The 22,810-nt window shown below is 37.2% G+C and overlaps 1 protein-coding gene across 1 annotated transcript in view; it reads left to right on the top strand.

Annotated features, from left to right (window-relative positions):
- The first annotated feature begins 447 nt into the window (after positions 1-447).
- NR3C1 (nuclear receptor subfamily 3 group C member 1) overlaps positions 448-22,810 on the top strand; it is a 70,469-nt gene continuing 48,106 nt past the window's right edge. The window contains exons 1-3 of the mRNA XM_070739349.1: positions 448-650; positions 1,435-1,523; positions 3,472-4,620. Coding sequence (XP_070595450.1) covers positions 3,482-4,620 — 1,139 coding nt within the window. The 5' untranslated portion in view covers positions 448-650; positions 1,435-1,523; positions 3,472-3,481. The remainder of the gene's footprint in view (positions 651-1,434; positions 1,524-3,471; positions 4,621-22,810) is intronic.

The following is a 22,810-nucleotide window of genomic DNA, read 5'->3' as shown; positions in this document are numbered from 1 at the left end:
TCATCTTACAAATGAGCTGTATACACCATTAGCTAATGCAGAACTTGATTTTTTTTTGCTGACCTATAATTAATATTGAAAATTCTTTCAAAATGAGACATGTATTGACCAGGCCTGCTCCACTTAATAGCCAATAATTGTCTATCACATACAATTTATACACATTAGCTGCTCCCCCCCCCCCCAAAAAAATCTCCTGTTTAGGTAGATTCGATTCTACCTCCCCATAACACATATACAAGGTAGCACCCCGCATTTACAATTCTAAAAAGTGTTATTTTCCTAGGAAATACCGAAATATTTTTCTGTCATTTCGGCTTAACGTCAGCGCTCGCCCTTCAATCCCCTCTGAAGATTTGTTGCCTGTTTTCGTCGTCCCTCGTTTGGTCTTTTTCACCCTCCTTTCAGCAGCCCAGACCTCATTTAAGGGAAAAAAATTAGTTCGCCAGGTTGATTAGGATTTCCTCATAAGTGAAATACGCGAAAGCTGCCTGTCACTCATCGCAGTTACCTTTTAAAAACGCAGTGGGCTTGACTTCTAAATCAACATTGCAGCTGCTTATAAAAACCAACCAACCAAACAAACAAAAAAGAAACCGTAGGCTGCAGCGGGCGAGATAAGAAAAACCGAAAAGGAAAAAGAAAGTAAGGTAGGTAAGAAGGGGAAAGAAACTGTTAGCAGAAAGCGGCACGTTTGGAGAAGGGGGGGGGGAGGAGGAGGCCCTGATGGGGGTTGCAGTTACTGTTCTCAGTCAACAGGTTGCACCGTTCCCCCTCGGCTGCCCCGCAATGCGCGAGGCCGTGGGCTCGCGCGCCCGCGCGCCCCTTCGTGGCGCGCGCTCCCCACCCTCCCGTTCTGCCGCGTCTCTGCTCTCTTTCCCTGGTCTGGGGAAGGGAGGGGGAAGGAGGAGGAGGAGGTGGAGGAGGCGGAGGCTGCCGCGGCTGCGGCTGCTGCTAGCACCGTCGTCGTCGTCCTCCATTTTGTGGCTGGGGCAGAACCCGTAGAGCTGAGCGCAGACGGAGTGGCTGGCGGGTGGGGGGGAGGAGGAGGAAGAGGAGGAGGAGGAGGAAGAAAAGGAAGAGGAGGAGAGGGGGAAGAAGAAGAAGGGGAGGGCGGGACGCCCTGGCAGAGGGAGGCGGGAGAGACGTGGAGAAGGAGAGAGAGGGAGAGAAAGTGTGACTTTAATTAATCGCGGGGGCAGGGGCGTGCGTGTGCTGCACGCGAGCGGGGGCGGGTGGGAGAGGAGCAGGTGAGGGGCTGAGGCGTTGTGCGTGCGTGTGAGAGAGCGCGGGTCTGCCTGTCAAGTGAGTGCGTCTGGGGAGGAAAAGGGAGGGGGGCGGCTGCTTACCTCCTCATCTGCAAAGGGGCGGCTGCTTTCACCCACCCCCACCCCACACCCAATCCCGTCGCCCCGTAACTCTGCTTCCTTCCAGTCCCCACCAAGTTGTTTATTTGCTTCGCTGCCTGCTGGAGCCATGGAAGTTGGTGGTTAGGAGGACTCCCAGCGCCCCCACTGGATACGGTAAGGGGTATATGTATATACATCTCTCTTTTTTTTCTCCCCCTCCTAGGTGTGGGCCGTGGGTGGGGGAGAGAGGAATGGTTTCTACTTTTAGGATCCGTGCCTCTCCAACGGAAGATGCACGGCCGAAGCGGAGGCCGAGTGCTTTTTTTTTTTTCTGTAGAGGTCACCCTCCGCCCTGTCAGTAATGCCTTCTCTCTCTCCCCCCCTCCCACTCCCGCCATTAAGACCGAGCGGCTTTGCTGCCGAGTGGTGGTGAGGCCGGAGAAGGGTGGGATCCCCTTCCCCGCGATACATTGCGTCGCTTAACTTTAAAGTCCTTCCTCATTAAACGGGGACGAGGCAAAAGAGTGTCTGGTGTGTGTTTAGGCAACGTAGCGTATATGTACGCGCCTATATGTATAATGTAGGCGAGGGAGGGAAGGAGGGTATGTGGGTGGGTGCGGGTGGATTTCCTATTCTGTTCCACAACCATCTTTGGCTCATTTTAATCCGGTTTAAGAGAATGTCCAAAATAGGATCTCTTCTTGGAACGGAACGATTTTAAGTTTGCGATCCCGTATCTATTGACTTAGGAGCCGGGGGTTTCTGAATTCAAACGAACTTTCTTCTGATAGACGTGTATGGGAGTGAACTGCAAAAGTAGTAGAAATCTTATGTAATGGTTCCCTCCCTCAGCTTTATCTTCCCCGCGACTTTTTTTTTTAAAGGCTATTTGCAAGGTTTATTTGTTTGTTTAATTGTTCACTTTAAAAAAAAATGCTATCACCTCCCCTGTTTCGTTTCCCCCCCTTTTTTTATTTGGCGGCCCCACGGATTGGAAACATACAAGGAGTTAAAAACTTGGACTTGGTTGGAATTTATTTTTTTTTAAAGCAAAGGGCTGATGTTATTTTGCAGAAGTGGGCGTGCCAGGCAAATGCTCAACAGGTCCCGACACATTTTTCTTTCTTTTTTTCATCTTTACAAGAAGGAGAATTTCAACTCAAAAAAGATTAAATATCTTTGGAGTTACTTTTTTCTCTTCCAGCAAATGAATCATATGATAGATTTATCCCTTTGGCGTTCTCTGTCACATAATGACAAGGAGAGAAACTTGTCAAATGTGGTAACTCCGGTTCTTTTTCTGTCCTTCCCTCTTTTTTTGTAAAAAAAAACCACTTTAGAGCTATGTTATAGTATGGATCTTTTAAAATTGCACAATTCTTTTTGTCAAGGCCCAAAAAGAATTTTAAAAGTTTCATGCAACTTTTGAAGAGGATATTGCAGAATCGGCTGGGTCATTTGTATATGTTGCCTTTTTGTTTATTGTAAATTGCCTTCTTACCATTCATAAATACTCTAGGCAGTTTCATAAATTTCTGGAAAATCTGTGCAAAGAAGCTAAGGATAGGCATTATACTACATACTAAAACTAATTATTAGTATTTTAAGAATAAGATCTTATTTCTAAATTTCTATTTCTAAATTAACAGCCATACTTTATAGTAATATTTTTTTTAATGAAAGTTAAGTCACTAGATCATACTGAGAAACCTAGATGATGAATGGATTTATAAATTGTGATGGATACAAATGCAACAATATTTGAATACAGCCGGCTAAGAATTCTTGAAAATAAAATAGTTTAAGAAAAGTATACACATTAAAGTTACTTTTTGTTGTAATATTTATGAACAGCCTTTAATTTGACATGAATTAAATGCTCTATTAAATAGCTGATCTCTTGTTTTTTGTGTGGTTTGATTATATTAGACAAATATTTGATTAAATTAAGATAACTTTCAAGCCATTAGGATGCTTTGTATTAGAAATATTACTCATTACAAACATTGAAAGCTATTAAGTCTACCTTTTTCATATTCTTTTTTTCTGGGGTCAGTACTTCGTAAATCCTTATATTTCTGATCTCAGGCTAATGGTGGTTTCTTTTCTTTTTTTTTATTAGTATTAAAGTAATGGAGCCCAAAGAGTCATTGAAATCCACCGGAGGGGAAGAAAGAGGGAAAAGTGCTCACTTTCATCCATCCTTTAGGGGTGGTGCTTCTGTCAAGACTCCTGTGTCTACCCTGTCTGCCTCATCTCAATCTGACTCCAAGCAACCTATTCTGTGTGACTTGCCAAAGGGGTTAGGAAGCAATGTGCCGCAGCCGGATCTCTCCAAAGCAGTGTCACTTTCAATGGGACTGTATATGGGTGAAACCGATACAAAAGTAATGGGAAATGAACTTGGATTTCCTCACCAAGGCCAAATCAGCCTCTCCTCCGGAGAAACAGATTTTAGACTCCTTGAAGAAAGCATAGCAAGCTTGAATAAATCCTCAAGGCTGATGGAAAGCTCAAAAGGGGCTGCATCTGCCGATATTTCCCTAGAACCAGAGTTCCCAGCTATGACTAGTCGTGATCTTACTTTAAATCAAGGGTCTTTAGCACAAGGCCAGGTTGACAGTAACAGTAGCAACTTGAAGCTCTTTTCGGAAGACCAAAGCACCTTTGATATTTTGCAAGATTTTGATTTGCCACCAGTATCTCCTGGAAGAGAAACAAATGGAAGCCCTTGGAGAATTGATCCTGTTCTGGATGAAAGTAGCTTGCTTTCGCCTCTTGGTGGGGATGATAGTTTTCTTTTGGAAGGAAATGAAATGGAGGATTGCAAGCCTCCCATTTTACCAGACACAAAGCCTAATATTAATGAATGTGAGGATCTTTTGTCAAGTTCTACAATGCTGATGCCACAAGTGAAAACTGAAAAAGAAGATTTTATTGAATTGTGTACCCCTGGAGTAATAAAGCAGGAGAAAATAGGCACAACTTACTGCCAGGCTAAGTTTTCTGGGCCAAGTATGATTGGAAATAAAACATCTGCCATTTCTGTTCATGGTGTTAGCACTTCTGGAGGACAAGTTTACCACTATGATTTGAATACTGCGTCTGTCACTCAACAACAGGATAAGAAACCAGTTTTCAATGCCATTCCATCTCATCCTGCTAGTTCAGAAAATTGGAATAGATGCCAGGGATCTGGAGATGATGCCCTTACACCAGTAGGGGCTTTGAATTTTTCAAACAGATCTGTCTTCTCCAATGGATATTCAAGGTAAGATACTTTTTTCTGTCTTCGGGGAGGGGTGGCATACAAATCTAATAAATAATAATAATAATATTTAAACTTAATAGAATGCTTTTATGTAATATGAAAGATAGTAATAATATGTTTGTGTTTATTATCCTTTTGGTTAAAATATTATTTAATTCTTTGAAAAATAGGCTATACAGTGCGGGCAAGTTATTGCAATTTTACATTTTATAATTACGATAATAAAGGAGAAAAAATAAATGACTACTTTGCTATTCAGATTACATTGTAGCTAAGGTCAATGAATTCGTTTCAATTTTCATTTAGTTTCAGTATTTGTGTATTGGTTCTCATGATACCTTATTGGACAACAATCTTATGTATTTATTTATTCTTTACTCATTTTAGCCAGTTAAATATAAAATAGGATTTTTATAGTAGGATTTTAAAGCAATTTTAATACTGAATATCAATAAATTTAGGACAATGTGCAGATTAAGCTATAGGAAGTAGTGTTTTTGTCACTGGTAACTCTGGAAGAAATGTTCCATATTCACATTCAGAAGGATAAAAGTTGTTGTTATCATCTAACAATTTTAATTCTATGCTGTTACATCCTTTTTTCCTGTAAAATTAATTTTTCATTTAATGTTTTAATATATTTAAGTGATTTAAGGCAGATATATTGTAACAGAAGTTTCTTTAATTTCTACAGTACATAATTTTTCTTCTTCTAACAAATGTTGGTATTTATTTTTCTTAATAAACTTGCTGTTCCTTTGGAAGTTGAGCTCCAATGGATTTTTATTTAACCAGATATAATTTACATGTGAGTTTCTTATTGGAATAAAATATTAAACTATTGTATATTGAATATCATAATCCAGTTTTCATTAGACTATTTTGTTCATTTACTTTTTTCAGACTTTGTTAAAAACATAAGCATACATGAAATAGCACAGAACATGCATAGGTTTTCTACTTTCTATATGTTCTGTTTTCACTCATAACAATTACTGTGATGAAGGAAAAAAACTAGTTTGGACACTATATAGAGAAGGTTGATTTGCAGTGCAGTGTATATTGCTTCATATTAATTTGATTTTAAACAACTCTTAATAGAAAAAAATTTATAGTATGTACTTGTTGCAGTTGCCTTTTATTACCCATTTCATATTTTTATTATATTAAATGTTATGTGATGAATTCATAACAAATCTCGTGGAATTAAAATTCTGTAAATAAGATAATTTTTTTAAAAAAATTCAACAAAAAGAATATCCTTTAAATGGTTTATACTTTCGTAGTGAAATTATTCACCTGTATATATATAGGAGGTTTATGCTAATTTTTAAAAAAATTATTTGGTATCTAAAATCTCTGAAATGTGTATGAATTCCAAATGCCTTTTGTCTCAGTTGAAATCCCCCTTGATTTTGTTTTGTATCAAATATTTAATATAAACATAAATTAAAGTGTTTATTATAGATTGTATAGTTTAATATTTAAAAATGAAAGCAGAAGATGGATGGAAAGATGGATAGATAGATACCATATATATATTTCAAATAATAATGACTGGCATTATTAATCACTTGTTTACAAATAAACTTTGTTTGTTTGCTCTCTGCCCATTCCTATGCTTTTCTAAATTTGTTTTATAGCATTCTTCAACATCTGATGTAACTTTAGAATTAGAAGTTGAACATGTTCCATCAAGGCATCTACTTTGCTGATAAATGGTGGAAATAAACAGTGGAGTTCAACTTCTGAAATCCCAATTACATTTAAATATATTTTTGTTGAAATGATCTTTTGTAAATTGGAATTTGTTGCTTGTACTAGTCACCATAACAGCAGTTTTGTCTAAGATAACATAAGTATCACTCTTACTGGGAAGTACGTCACGTTTTTATTAATTTGGTATTTTGAATTGTAAGGTATGATAGGATATAGAACTTATATATTTTTGAATATTTTAAAAGGAACTTGTGGTTAGCACAGCTTTTAAACTAAGAAAAAATCATTTCTTAATACAAGACAAAAATGCTTTCTTCCAATATATAATTTAATATAGTTACTTAGAGGATGTTTTTATTTTATGGCTGCATCTGTTTCTACAAAAAAAATATCTAAAACAGTAACTTTGATTACTCTATCTAAATGGGAATACTTAATTATAGATTAGATATTATATACACTTTTTAAAATATACATTTTATATTTTTATATATGCAGTAACATACTTGTGGATAGAAGAGTACTGTACATTAGTATTTGCCCAGTTTCCTAGCCTAGTGTACTGTATTTTTAAATATTATTTTAACAAAAACATACAAAAATACTTAAGTAGCAAGGTGTCATGTTGTAAATGTCTTGCTGCTATTGATAAGAACTCCTCTGAGCCCCAAGATTATCACTGTTGATTCTAAGCATTAAAATATTGAGCTCTTTTTGATTTAGTTATTACCTCAGGGAGAGCTTACAATTGTATAATGGGTAAAAAAGAATTTGCAGTTATTTAATAACATAAAAAAAGAGAAATGATGAGATGAAATGAAAATGAAAATGTAAAAGCAAAAACAAAATTGGAAAAGCAAGAGTAATTCTACTAGAGAATACAAAATGTGAATCTGATGTTTCTTAATTCCATTGCTATTCCACTAGCAATATTTCCATATCAATAGACCAGAATATATGTAGTTTGGGAGTGAATTGTGGAGTCCTTGGTGCAAGGTTTAGTTTGCAAATTCCATTCTGTTCTAGCAGGGAAGATGTTAGACAGTAGGGTAACAAAATGTCTGCAAAAAAACAAGCACAGAGAGCACCAAGGATATATTTCAATATGAAATGTTAGTTTGTCTACTTGTGATTATGAATCATATAGGAGCACAGCATCATTGCAGAGATTATTGTGATTCTTGAATGTGTCAAATGGTATGGAATAGATTGTGTTTCCTACGTGCTTTTAACTTTTAGACTAGTTTAGAAATTTGAAGTTATGGAAATCAGTACTAGCAAACTGGAACAATTATGTTTCTCCTTATGTTGGTTGGGAACACAGACAAATTTTAAGAACACTACTATTGTATGTTAAACAGCATACTAAACTAAAGCTGTTTTTTTGAGGTTGTCTTAAGTAAATTTTTCTATTGACATGATTTACTATGTTTTCTAAACAACAAACCTTATACCTGTGATGATGAACCTATAGCACGCATACTAGAGGTGGCAGGCAGTACACTCTCTGATGGCACACGAGCCATCACGTCAGTTCATCTTTGCTATGCATGTACATGTGTCTCCCGACGGCCAGCTGGTCTCTTCCTTGCATGTGTGGGACGCATGCAGGGGGGGCCGCATGCACATTGCATTTGGGGTGTTTGTGCACACTTTGGGCACTCAGTCCGAAAAGATTAACCATCACTTCCCTATACTATTTCAGACAAATGGTTGTCCAATCTCTTTTTAAAAACGTCCAGTGTTGGAGCATTCAGAACTTCAGGAGGCAAGTCATTCCACTGATTAATTGTTCTACTCGAAAAATTAGAATATTGTGTAAAAGTTCACTTATTTCAGTAATGCAACTTAAAAGGTGAAACATAATAGATGAGAGAGACTCATTACATGCAAGGCAAGATAGTTCAAGCCGTGATTTGTCATAATTGTGATGATTATGGGGTACAGTATAGCTCATGAAAACCCCAAATCCACCATCTCAGAAAATTAGAATTTAACTTGCGATCAGTAAAACAAGGATTGCACATAGAACAATATTGGACCTCTGAAAAGTATAAGCATGCATGTGTACTTGGTTTGGAATCCTTTTGCAGCAATTACTGCCTCAATGTGGCATGGCATGGAAGCTATTGGCCTATGGCATGGTGAGGTGTTATGGAAGACCAGGATTCTTCAGTAGCGGCCTTCTGCATTGTTCAGTCTCATGTCTCTCATCTTTCTCTTGGCAGTGCCCCATAGATTCTCTATGGGGTTCAGGTCAGGCGAGTTTGCTGGCCAATCAAGCACAGTAATCCTACGATTATTGAACCAGGTTTTGGTGCTTTTGGTAGTTTGGGCAGGTGCCAAATCCTGCTGGAAAATTGAAGTCAGCATCCCCATAAAGTTTGGCTGCGGAAGGAAGTATGAAGTGCTCCAAAATCTCCTCATAGATGGCTGTGTTGACCCTGGGCTTAATGAAGCACAGTGGAACAACACCAGCAGATGACATTGCTCCCCAAATTAACACAGACTGTGGGAAACTTCACACTAGACTTCAAGCATCTTGCTATGTGTGCCTCTCCATTCTTCCTCCATGCTCTGGGCTCTTTGTTTCCAAATGAGATGCAAAAGTTTCCACAGCGTGTGCTGTTGAACCAATGCAATGCAATGTTAGATTATGGAAAAGTTTGAATTTATTACAGCTATAAGCCTTTCGAAGGTGCACTGTACTTCCTTCTGCTAACACCAACTTGCCCCTTTGTAGTATTCCTTGTGTAGGTCTAAGGTCACATGGATAGGCAAGCCCAGATGTGACACAAAGCCACACATGAATGCGCAGTTCACATTATGCTGTTATCATAAGTTAGCATGAGTTTTGAACCCTAGGCTTTGCACACATGGAGCTCTGGGTAGGCCTGGGGTAATGCAACCCCGGGAAAATTCTAGCTTGTATCAAAATGTAACAGGAGTGCTTTTGCTGACACCTCAAAACCTACTGCCAAGACTTCCCTAGATTTTGCCCTTGCATTTTTCAACATTATGAATGCTGTACTGTTCATTGTGTATGAATTACCACAACATGTAAACTGCTAGTGCACATAGCTGAAAGTTGCATAGAGATAAAAAATTCCTGTAAGAAAGCTGGCAAGAAAATAAGTTGGGATTGATGGATTGATGCATTCGCTCTTGGAATAAAGTTGGCTTCTTTCACTCCTACGATGGTCTCTGCTTATCTTTGAACCCTTCCCCATTCTACACCCCTTATTGCAGTTGAGGTTTTCAGAATACCCTTGGATTTATCCTGTAGCGTCTCAAGGGCTACAGTCATGCAATATGAATGTACTTATATGTAAATAAACTTTCATTTATTTGTTCTTTCAATTTATATGATGACCATCTCCTATAGATGACTCAGGATTCAATAGTTTTTAAAAAGGACCAAAACCCCAATAAACCATAAAAAAACAAATATATAAAAACATGCTAAATATTATTATAAACGTATTGAAAACATAAAAATATAATCAGCAGAAGAGTATAATTTATTCATAATATTCAGTACAATCATTGGACAGAGACTACACCACAGCTAGATCCCTAGGACAAGTCTAAGCTCTTGGGATGTTCTAAAGGTCAGGCGCCACATAGAAAATATTCTCTTCCTGGACTGCAGCAGATTGCAATCCTTAGGAGATGGGATTGTAACATGCATCTTCTGTTAGACTTCATGGGATGGCAGAGGTGGTATTCAGCAGTTCTGACCAGTTTTGGAGAACTGGAAGTGGAAATTTGTTTGTTTGTTTGTTTGTTTGATTGATTGATTGATTGATTGATTGATTTTTATGCCGCCCTTCTCCTTAGACTCAGGGCAGCTTACAACATGTTAGCAATAGCACTTTTTAACAGAGCCAGCATATTGCCCCCACAATCCAGGTCCTCATTTTACCCACCTCAGAAGGATGGAAGGCTGAGTCAACCTTGAGCCGGTGATGAGATCTGAACCGCTGACCTGCAGATCTAGCAGTCTGCTTTAGTGGCCTGCAGTATTGCACTCTACCTGCTGCACCACCCCGGCTCAATTTAAGTAGTTCAGAGAACCGGTAAATGCCACCTCTGGACTGGCCCAGCACCCACCTATGCTCTGCCTCCCGAGTCCCAGCTGATTGGGAAAGAATGGGGATTTTGCAGTAACCTTCCCCTGGAGTGAGATGGGAATGGAGATTTTACAGTATCCTTCCCCTGCCACGCCCACCAACCCACACCCACAGAACCGATAGTTTTTTTAAAAATTGAATGGGATGGGTACATGTAACCGGATAGATAGAAGCAGTGCCTCAAATCATCAAAAAAACTCCTTGCTGCATTTTTTGTAAAAATTTAATTTGCCAGCTAATTGGTATGTACATATGTGCAGATTATTATTTAGACTAGCTGAAATCTAAATTTGCAATCTGCTCTCATATCCTGTTCACTATTTCAGGAGTTGTTATATTATTGACAAATATCTCTTAACCCCTAGGGTTAATTTCCTGTATTAACTTTTTTTCAATACCAAAGCTTTTATTTTATAATGCATTTACTCTTATTTGTATTATGGAACTTGCATAGTATCTCCACAAACTGTGGCTAATTTTCTCACAAGCATAAATTATAGTGACTGTCTAACTCTTACAGTTCTTGTGTCTTTCTGTTTCATTGAGGATTCTATTCTAGTCAGCTCAATTCAAAGTGACTTGTATCTCAATAAGAAGTCAACAAGATTTTTGTGTTAGCTAAAGTCTAAAACTAGTTTTCTTTAACTTTGGCCACCAAAGGTATTATATTTTATCTTCTGTTATCACTACTAGCCCAGGAAATCTGGAGAACATTTAGTTGTGAAATCTTTTGTATGGCAAACACTTTGCTGTGTCCCCAAAGTCAATTATAGCATCAATAAGTAGAGAAAAAGAACCACTGTAATTTTATCTACAAGAATAATGTTCTTAGAGAGCAATATATTTCTACAGCAAACGTGGATAAACCTATTATGTACAAGATAACAGGAGAAATATATATTGCATCAAGTTAGAAAATGGGTTCTGCCTAAATTTTAAATAGATACCACAGTGACTCTTATTTTTCCTACCTTTATATAGTTAATGTAACATGCTATCTATAATAAATTTTAAATTTTAGTAACAAGAACTTAAAAGGCCAGATTCTATTGCTCACTATACCATGTAATTCATTTTGTTATTTTAAGCAGTCATTATCTCAGCTTAACCTACTTGACTGAGATGTGCAATTTTGAAGAAACAAGCATGCCATATTGACTTAATAAAAATTATGCAGGGTGTAAATATAATTAATTAATGGTTTTTAATATAGTCTTCATTACAATTGTGTTCTTATCATAATTATTTTTCTCCTTGCTCTAATGTTTTCATACATACTTAAACATATTTAGGTAGCATTTCTGTAGGTATTTTGCTAGCATTCACTCCACAATTAGATTTTATCAGGTAAATATTCCAGGCAACAGCGGGTAACTGATGTACTATGTGTACATCTGGATCATAGGAATAAAAACAAAACTTATAAACTTCATTTTCAGTAAAACAGTAGCAAAATTAAGGACTTGAATTCCATTCTTTTTTGTTCTGAATTTGATTTCAGCAGACAATACATTTCAATCCTGAGCCTGCTGAAAGAAAATGCTGAATTATTTTACAATATATTTTTATTCAGACTTTTTTTAGAATTGATTATTTATTCAGTGGTGTATATTTTTTGCACAACCATATAGAAATTAAGAGATAATGCGCTTAATTGCAAAAAAATACAGTTACAGGTACTTTGTAACCAACTTGCCATGCACAAAGTTCAAAATGTCTATTCCCTATACTATCGCACTAAGAAATATTTTGAACTAAGTATTTCAAGGAAGATATCCAAATTTTAGTGGACTGTCACTCCCACTCTATTTATATTAGTCATTTATGAAAGGACTGGTTTACAAATAGTTCAACCAGCCTGTTTAACATCATCTGTATTTAAAACTGGGATTGGTATATCAAACACTTGATTACTTTTTATTTGGTTGTTGCTAAATATATACTGATAGAAATAGTAATATCTGCTGTGAAAGTGGCAAGGCAGTTTTCAAGTGAACTATTTTCTTGAAGAAGCAAGAATTTGTCTCACTAGTTAAAGTTATGTTATTCACACACACATTCTGTTTGAACAAAATTAATATTTTAATTGTATTTTATGTTGATTTCAAAAGAGCCGCCTAATTAAAATATAATGCTGAGTCATTGTTTGTAAAATTTCAAATAGACTGGTAACTGTAAAGGGACATTTCTTTAGTATGATCTGATATGTTCAAATTCATGTTGCCAAAAAGCAGTCTTTTTGTTTTGTTTTCCATTCAAATATATGAATAAGACTGGCATCTTAATTTTATTAAAATGGTTTTCTTTCTTATATTAAGCAAAATAAGTAATCTGAGGATTTCTAAAATTCTGTTGTATATGATTCTTACATTGTTTTGACTTTTGAATTTTTCGTCTAGATTAATGTATCATCTTCTTAGTATTTTAAAATAATAGATATCAAACATGGGAAATCAAGAATCGAGGCATTTCAAATGAATACATAGATTTATGAAGTTTTCTATAAGAATCTGAACTCCTAACAGTCAAAGCAAATTGGCAGTAGATAAGAGTTTACCCATCACAATTCTAATTTGTCACAGTTATGAGACATGAGTCTTGCGACCAATCCAAATTTACGATCTTTTTTGTGGCCGTCATTAATCGGCCAAGACAATTGTTAAATGAACAATTTAATAAAATGATTGATAACAGTGTTCTACAAATTTTCAATTTTTAAGTTGCAGAAATGAAATATGCTATTTCTTAATGAATTTCATATGTTGAATTCAAATATGAAATATGAACTAATGAAATTTGTTGGTTGGCTCTGGTTTTCATGCAACGGACATTTTATATTTTCCAACTACAGGTAATGGGCAAATAATGCACTAAAACTTAATACGTATGTATAAATCCATATATTTTTATTAAAATTAAGTGAATTATATTTGCAACAGTGAATACATGAAATAATCAATTGTACATGTTTATCAATAAAAACTAAATTCGTAAACAAGTTTAAAATGTTGAAAAGTTTAAATTTCTCATTAATCTTGCCTTCAGTTTGTGTCCTTTTGCTTCTCTTGATTTTTCTTTTGGATTCAAGGAAAGAATTGTCTTACAATTGTCCAACAGTAGTCTGCAAGCAATGATGGGCTCCATTTACCTTGATATCTTTTTTCCATAGCTGCAATATCTTGATGGAAGGGCCCCCTATGCTCATCACTCACTGCTCCACAATTTGATGAAAATAAATTCAGATGAGAGTGTAAGAAATTATTTTTAAGGACATGTTACAACCAATATTTTTGTAGACCTGGATGAGTTTTTCAACCACTTCCTTGTAGTTTGCTGCTTTATTGTTTCCAAGAAAATTTGATGTCACTGACATAAATGCTGCCTACGCAGTCTTTTCCTTGCCATGCAACAGAGAAAGAAACTCATCATCGTTAATTAGTTCATGAATTTGTGGGCCAACAAAAATTCCTTAATTTGTTTTTGCAGCACTAAGTGATGGAAATTTACTTATCAGGTACATGAAAACTGCTTTATTCCTGTCCATTGCCTTCACAAAGTTTTTCATTAATCTCAACTTAATGTGTAATTGAAATAGTAAAATCTTGTGATGTCTACAAGTGCTGGGTACTTTACATTTGTATTCTCTGGTTGCAATGTCTGCCATAGAGGCCAGCCTTTTTTGATATAGTGAATTCTTTCACACGACTGTCCCATTCACACAGGAAGCAGCAATACTTAGTATATCCACCTTGAAGACGAGTAAAATAGCAACCACTTTCAGGTCACCACAGATTGACCATTGATGTTGGCCGTAGTTAATGCATCTTAAGAGCTCTTTCAAGTTTTCGTTTCTTTCATTGCAACTGCATAAGCAACAGGAACGGATGGTAGCTGATTGCCATTATGCAGCAATACAGCTTTAAGACTCATCTTGGAAGCATCAACAAACAACCTCCACTCATCTGGATTACAATCTATGTGGATGGCCGACATTAAACCACAAATGTTGCTACAAACAGCAATATGACTTTCCTGATCAAAGAATGGTGGTCTTTTTGGTGGTCACGGTACAAACATCACTTGGCAGGAGATTCCACTACTTTAGTGGAATCTAAAACCTCTGTTTTGTTCTTTGGAAGATCCAGATCTCTTATTAGGTCATTCAATTCCACTTGTGTTATGCGGTGCGGTTCAGTGGATGTGGATGGCAGATAATCCGAGTCATGTCATCATTACAAGCCTCCTAAAATTCTTCCTCACTGGACTCAACTACAAAAGATTCAGGCGCTTTTGTAATTGGTAGTCCTTCTCCATGAGGTGTTGGACGTATTGCTGATGGAATGTTTGGATACTACACAAACAACTTTTTTTTCTTATTAAGACCTTTCTCAATTGGAGGCACCATACAAAAATAACAGTTACTTACATTGTATTGACAGTTCTGTGTTAGCAAATACTTCAAAAGAAAAGGATTTAGGGGTAATGATTTCTGACAGTCTCAAAATGGGTGAACAGTGCAGTCAGGCGGTAGGGAAAGCAAGTAGGATGCTTGGCTGCATAGCTAGAGGTATAACAAGCAGGAAGAGGGAGATTATGATCCCGCTATATAGAATGCTGGTGAGACCACATTTGGAATACTGTGTTCAGTTCTGGAGACCTCACCTACAAAAAGATATTGACAAAATTGAACGGGTCCAAAGACGGGCTACAAGAATGGTGGAAGGTCTTAAGCATAAAACGTATCAGGAAAGACTTAATGAACTCAATCTGTATAGTCTGGAGGACAGAAGGAAAAGGGGGGACATGATCGAAACATTTAAGTATATTAAAGGGTTAAATAAGGTTCAGGAGGGAAGTGTTTTTAATAGGAAAGTGAACACAAGAACAAGGGGACACAATCTGAAGTTAGTTGGGGGAAAGATCAAAAGCAACATGAGAAAATATTATTTTACTGAAAGAGTAGTAGATCCTTGGAACAAACTTCCAGCAGACGTGGTTGGTAAATCCACAGTAACTGAATTTAAACATGCCTGGGATAAACATATATCCATCCTAAGATAAAATACAGAAAATAGTATAAGGGCAGACTAGATGGACCAGGAGGTCTTTTTCTGCCGTCAGACTTCTATGTTTCTATGTTTCTACATGATGTGTCCTTGGTTCTCTCCAAATTATTGCCACTGGAATCATGCATTTTATAAATCTTACTTCAGTAGTTGGTTGCTTATACAGTGGTACCTTGTCTTGCGAACTTAATTCGTTCCGTGAAGAGGTTCGTAAGAAGAAAAGTTCGTAAGATGAAACAATGTTTCCCATAGGAATCAATGTAAAAGCGAATAATGCGTGCAAGCCCATTAGGAAAATCCAAAACATTAAGGCTTTTTTTTAAAGGGGTGGGGGGTGGGCAGCAATGAGCGAGACGTGGCATGAGGTGGCAGTCCCAACAAAGCAAGGCAAAAAGAGCCTCTCTTGAGCTCCATGAGTCTTTACCTCCTGTTTCTGTCCACCCCACTGTGCTCATTTCCCCCACACCTTTCTCCTCTCTTGAGCTCCATGAGTCTGTGCCTCCCATTTGTCTGGGTGCTGAGACAGACTTAGCGTTTCCCCCAGCGCCCAGAGAACGCAAAACACTCCCTTGATTCCAGGCTGCCCAGATGGAAGGGAGGGCTTCTTTTCTCTGGGTCACTGGGAGAGACTTCCTCCCTCCTTGACAGCCCCGCTTTGGCTTCTGCCCTCATTGACAGCCCTGCTGCCTCGTTCTCCTTTTCCTCCCCCTTTTCTCCTCCTCGTCCTCTTTTCTTCCTCCTCCTTCTCCTCTTCCTTTCCTCCCCTTCCTTCTCCTCTTCCTTCTCCTCCTCCTCCTCCTCCTTTCTTTCTCTTCCTCCTCCACCGGCATCCAAACGACTGCCCCTCTCTTCCTGTCTGGCCTTTCACTAGGCAGCTGCTGGTCAGATGAGGACTTCTTTCCGAGGCCTTGCAAGGAAACCATTCTGCGCAATCTCAGCTTCAGGTAGCCAATACCTTTTCCCATGAAGTACCAGGCTAGGTGTACTTGGTCAGCAGCAGGATCAAGAAGACGGCAAAGATCATATTGGGGTAGCAGAGCCAGGTCACCTTTAGAGTGCAGGGAGGCGGTGGGGGAGATAGACAGGTAGGTGGATTTGAAGCTTTCCTGAGGTTGTATGTGTAGGTGGGCTGCCAAGCTTCTGAATTTTGATCCTATGAAATTAAGCTGTACCATCTGTAACTCTGGGGATTCAGGCATAAGTACTGTACCATTCATTCAATGCTGCCATAACTTTGAACAGTCACTGAACTAATGTTTGTAACTCAAGCACTACTTGTAAATGGCATGATGCGAAAGGCTATTTTTTTGGCATGATGAATTGATTCTAAGGTTCCCAAGCATTGTTTTTAGTTCTGCCAAATTTACTTAATTCTTTTATCTTTGCTGTATTCCTTAAATATTCATTTTTTAGTTTCATCTTTTTAATCAGTTTCTGACTATATATGCCAGCCTGAAGCTGTGGAAAGGTATTTTGTACACATCACTCTTACTAAAAATGTTTCCTGTATACACTCTGAAATTCATCAAAACCAAAGGCTGCTTGTAGGTATAAGCAAGATCAGAATTGTACACAAAACATATTACCTAACTATTACACTAAATGCACAACCATAAATTTGGTTCCTCTGTTAATCCTCCTAAAACCATGTGTTTTACCAGAGGTTTTAATAAGAGCTTACTGAAAGATGGAACAAAGCCTAGACCAGGGTTTCCTTTGTTCTTTGTCTGCTAGCTTATATTTTATCAATTTAACATTTTAAAAAACCACTTCAAATAAACATAAATTAGTGGCACAATAGAACCTCCATACCTTTGTGTCTGTGTCATTTCTTCAAAGAATTGACTTTATTGCAGATTTGGACACAAACCAGGGATAATTGTACGTGCTTATAAATTCTTAAAACTAGATTAGGATTAAAGTGAATATAAAGTTCAAAACAGAGGATTCTTACTTTAAGCTAGAATGAGGAATTTCTTAATAGCTCATTATAAGCTTAAGACTTTTATTCCAAATAAATCTTTGGCTTTGTATACATTTTGTTTTTTCCTCAAGGTCACTAATCCTCTGTTTAGGAGATACTAAATGGGTTATTGAAAGAAATATTCTCAGGTTCTTTAAATGTGAATGAACATATCAAGGTGCTATTTTACTTTACCTTACCTAGAATTGCAGAGTACAGTTTTCATATACTGTATATATTATCTAAAAGAATTGCTTGTTTTTAGTTTTTAACTCCAACTTCATTTCTATTTTGCAAAAATTGTCTTTATGGATTTAGCACTCTGGTATAATCTAGCATGTGAGTTGAAATCCAAAATAACTATAGGCAGCTATCCTATCAAATAATTTCTGAAAATGATTCATATATTGTAATTTGAATTTGTTTCCTGTAAGGCAAAATATAGAATCAGATTCTAGAATCTTTCAGTAAATCTACACCATAGCGTTGCAGAAATGTAGCAAAACATTTGCATCAGTAGACTAGTTCAGTACAAGTGTGCGTGCACAGTAAAAAGCCTTGAATGACTCAGATGTTGATTTTTCAGTGAACTAATAGATCAGTAGAAAAATATTTTCATTTTGAAAGAGAAAGCAGCCATGTGTGTGTGTGTGTATAATATTATTCAGTTTAAAACTCTTTTCTACGATTCCCCTCCCCCCATCATAGCTATTACCAAGCCAACGTTTCCATCATTCTATATCTGTGCATTTGGTTTTATTTCCTTTGGTAAGCGTTATCTCTACATTTTCACCTGGATCTTTTAATAAAAATATAAAAATTAGATGCAGCAGTAAACGCAATCACATTGCGGGCCGGATTGTGACATATCGCAACATTTTTTTTGCCTTTGCAGAGCCAAGATATGAGTGGCCTGCCAGGCCTAAATTAGAGAGTCCAAGATTGGTCTTTGGGGCATTCCATTCTGTACTACTAGTTTGAGGAGAAACAGTAGATAAATAAAATATGATATTTGAGTCATCCACCTGATTGCTTAGTTGTCACATCATTCAGAACACATTACTTAGTTTGCTTCCCAGGAAACCATTAATATTTTGTTGACATCAAGACAGGTTAGGGCTATTTTACCGTTATCTACTCTGGAAGTTATCCAGTATAAAATAAAAATAGGAGATCCCAACTAGGCATTGTCCGGACAAGGATGGTGTCTCTATTCAATCCTTTCAATTCAGAAGTGCTTTGGTGTTCCTGACAGGAGTGTAGTAATAGTAGTCAGACTACAGGCAACCCTCAAGTTACATTTTATTAAAGTTTGTTGCAAAATCAAAACCAGAAGCACACACAGATGACTGATTCACCTGAGTTCAATAACTTCTTTATAAACATAAGAACAGATGAATTTACAATACCATTAGCAGAGTTCTTCAAGCAGTTACAGACAGCAAAGAACAGTTATTTTCATTTCAGCAGAGCACTACAGAGAACAGAGAAGATGAGCCACGCCCAGTCTTAAGCTTAATTTTCAATTTCGATTCTCTGCACAGACTCAGAAGGGTTCAAGGTCCCATTGGCCGACTTAGTTGATATGCATATTCATTGGCTAATCTTATTTACATGGCTCTCCCAGTTAATGAATATCTTAACACATTTGTTCAACTGTTTAAAGTTACAGTTGAATAGTACTTAAGTCCAGTTCCCCAAAATATATTTGTTGCCATGGTCCCTTAGGTCATGTGATTAGATCAGACGATAACAATCCATGCTTATAACTTCAAGAGAATGTCAGCCCCTCCCACCCACTTAGGTCCTCTATCTCTTTCTCATTTGGCCCCCTGCACTCTGGCCTCTACCACCTGAGTTTCACTAACTGAGTTAGGGGTTAAGGGTGTTCAAACCTGGCAATTTTAAGACTTGTGGACTTCAACTCCCATTCCTGAGCTAGCATGACAGGAGAAATTCTGGAAATTGAAGTCCATAAGACTTAAAGCTGTCAAGATTGAAGTTTGTAAAAAGTGTACATGGTTTTAAATAGTATACATGGTTTTAAAAGTATTCTGCTACACTGGTATTTTATTAAACAATATATTACTACATCATTTGGCTCAGAATACATTTTCCTTGTTTTCCTCCTCTAAAACTAGGTGCGTCTTATATTCCAACAATACGGTACTTTTATGTGATGATTTGAAAGATAATTTTTATAAAAGGCATCCAAATTTTTATCACATGACCGAGGGTTTGCTACAAGGTCATAAGTGTGAAAAATAGTCATGTCACTTTTTCAGTGTTGTAATTTCAAAAGGTCACTGAATGAATAGTTGTAAGTCGAGGACTGCCTGTATTGCAGGGGGGGAAAACCATTACTATATTGGCAGTTTTATTCTTTCAAATCATAATGCCACTTCAATATATGTTCAGTTCTATTTTAAGAATATGATTCATGTACACAAACTGATTCCCAAGATCCATTTCCTGATGAGTCACTACCAATTCAGATCCATTGATACATATATAAAATTTGAATTTTTACAACAGATATGACTCATTTTCCCTTGCTTAATTTGAACCGCATTTGTTATTTTAAATTCAGTCTGGAATAAGTTTTGGGGTGCTTTTATAATCCCTCCTACCACTGAAAGTACTGCATTCGGTAATTAAAATAGTAATATGTGTTTTTACTTCTTTTTATAGAGCATCTAAAATCCACTTCATGAAAATCTGCCTTAGAACTGAATAATAATGCAACTCCTGATATGTGCTCTACTCCCAAACATTTCATGAAAGTAGCATTTTTTAATCCTTAAAAAAATTTGTGAGACATAACAAAATAGCTGTGATAACAAGTATCTAGAGACAAAATATCCATTTGCTAAAAGCAAAAACTGGTGAACCTTCTGGTGGGCATTTGTCAAAATCTCTCTTTATCATTTATCTAATTGGTGCCTTTTTATTAGCACCAGATTGCAAACCCACCCTCCTTCCTTCCTTCCTTCCTTCCTTCCTTCCTTCCTTCCTTCCTTCCTTCCTTCCTTCCTTCCTTCCTTCCTTCCTTCCTTCCTTCCCTCCCTCCCTCCCTCCCTCCCTCCCTCCCTCCCTCCCTCCCTCCCTCCCTCCCTTCATTTTTGAATAATACCTGCTTGGAAAATATCAGTTTGTCATTTAATATTTTTAATTATTTTTAAAAAATAAATGTACAAATCAGGCAAGGAAATCTGGGCCATTGCTGTAATGTCTGAGCATGGAGCTTTTTGAACCCTGTATATTCAATAACAATGTTAGTATCAATATTTTATAGGTTCCAAGAACAGAATAAACAATCTCAGGCTTTTTTTGCATACAGTTCAAAGATAATATTATTTGTTTTTGATTTAGCTTAATGTGAACATTTATCACAGGAATGAAATTCTGTTTTGTCAGAAAACTATTTTGAAACCACAGTTTACTTATGAATCATGGTTTGCTTGAAATATGGCTTGTTAGAGCTTTAGTCAGAATTTTACTTTATTCCTTATTGGTTTTGTGTTAACTTTGTTTCTTCTGGTTTGTTGGCATAAAAAATTGAGAAATCAAATGAAGAATTAGCGAAAAATTATGCCATTTGCCTGTAGAACTGTTTCTGGATTATTCTTATCTTGTTACCTAAGAAATGTATCCATATGCTTTAAGACATTACCAGAATTACAATTAGAATTGTGCAAAATGTTTTGTGGTTGAATTACTGTAATCCCTTTTCTGACTTCACAGGAAGTATTCCAGGATTGTAACTGGATGTATATGTGGCACGATAGTTTCATGCAATGTTTTACAGACAAGTAATTAACAAATTTACTGGGATAATATTGATTATAATATTGATTATCCCCGAAGAATAAAAAGTGCCTGCTTTTCATACTAGTCTGATGAATTTACAATGCAGCAATTCTGACATAGGAAAACTAGCATACATATTGTCCCTAAGGTAGTTTTTCAAGAGGCAACTGGACTTTCTGGTTTTTCTTTGAAGACATTCCACTTCTCATCCAAGAAGCTTCTTCAGCTCTCTTGGATGAAAAAGCCGAACATCTTCAAAGAAAAATCAGAAAGCCCAGTTGTCTTTCAAGTGTCTTTTGGACAACGATGACATGGATGATATCTTCTGATAAAGAAAAGTTATTTCAGTGTCTTTTTCCTGTGTCTGGAAGGAAAGGAAATGCTCAAAACTAAACTTTAATAGCACATTCTGTCATATATGGCACTTTGAAAATTTAATAACTGCAGAACAGAATTGTTTTTATTTTAGCAGTGATAGTGATTCTTATGGACTTCACAAATCATTTGAAAGGCTAACACAGTTGCTGATAGGTATACTGTCCTTGCACACACAGGTATAAAGAGCAACAATTTACCCCTCACTTTCAGAATATTATAAACCAATTCATAAACTCTCAAAAAGCCATAGTTTCAGATATGAAAATTTTGTATATGGTTTGGAAATACATGTCCCACCCAAAGACTGTTCGTAAATACCTTGAGGGTTATCTTCAAGACCTTAGAATTTGAGAATATGCTTATAAACCATTTCATAGAATGTGTATAAAGTAATGTGGCTCTTTTTAATTTTTTTTTAACAGGTAGCCACTAGATTCTCTCTGGTGAATGGAGACAGCATCCAGGAATGGGTTAATTCGGTCTGTCCTCTGATTCAGTGTCATTGGGCTGAGTCTGCAAGCTTAACGACACTCCTACGGTCGTCCTCTCCACTTTTAGATTCAGTTGATCTCCAGAACTAGACGTGTTTCGTGGTTCCCATTCCTAGATTCTGTCTTCTCTGAACTTCTAATTTGGCAAAGACAAGACAAAAAGAACCTTTTTCTTCTAGCATGAAGGGCTTGCCCAACCCCACTAAAGGCTGCATGACGGCAGATTGCACAGAAGTGTTTTTCCAGCATGAAGGGCAATTCCTGACTCCACTGAAAGCCATGTAACGGCAGATCACACTGCTTGCTTTCTGACATGAATGGTATTTACTGAGCTTGCTGAAGGCTGCATGGTAGCGGTTTACTTATATTTGCTATTTCAGCATGAAGGGCTGTTGCCCGAGCCTGCTAAAAGCCACATAGTGGCAATATGACTGTTGGGGGCAGCGGATCAGGACAGTGACCACAAGCTCACTCTGGAATGCTGACCCTTTGAGCACCTGGCTACATCGAACCAAGTCTCCTGGTATCAAGAGCAGCAGCTAATGAGCGAGTACTGCTCATGAACTTGGCTCCATGGCAGCTGTCCCCAAATTTGTGCATTCTCATACCTTTGACTGCAGCTACAAGAAA

This window comes from Erythrolamprus reginae, chromosome 2, assembly GCF_031021105.1.
Source record: "Erythrolamprus reginae isolate rEryReg1 chromosome 2, rEryReg1.hap1, whole genome shotgun sequence".
Lineage (NCBI taxonomy): Eukaryota > Metazoa > Chordata > Lepidosauria > Squamata > Dipsadidae > Erythrolamprus > Erythrolamprus reginae.
Note: the sequence above shows the minus strand (reverse complement) of the source record. Positions and strands in the feature narration are given on the sequence as shown.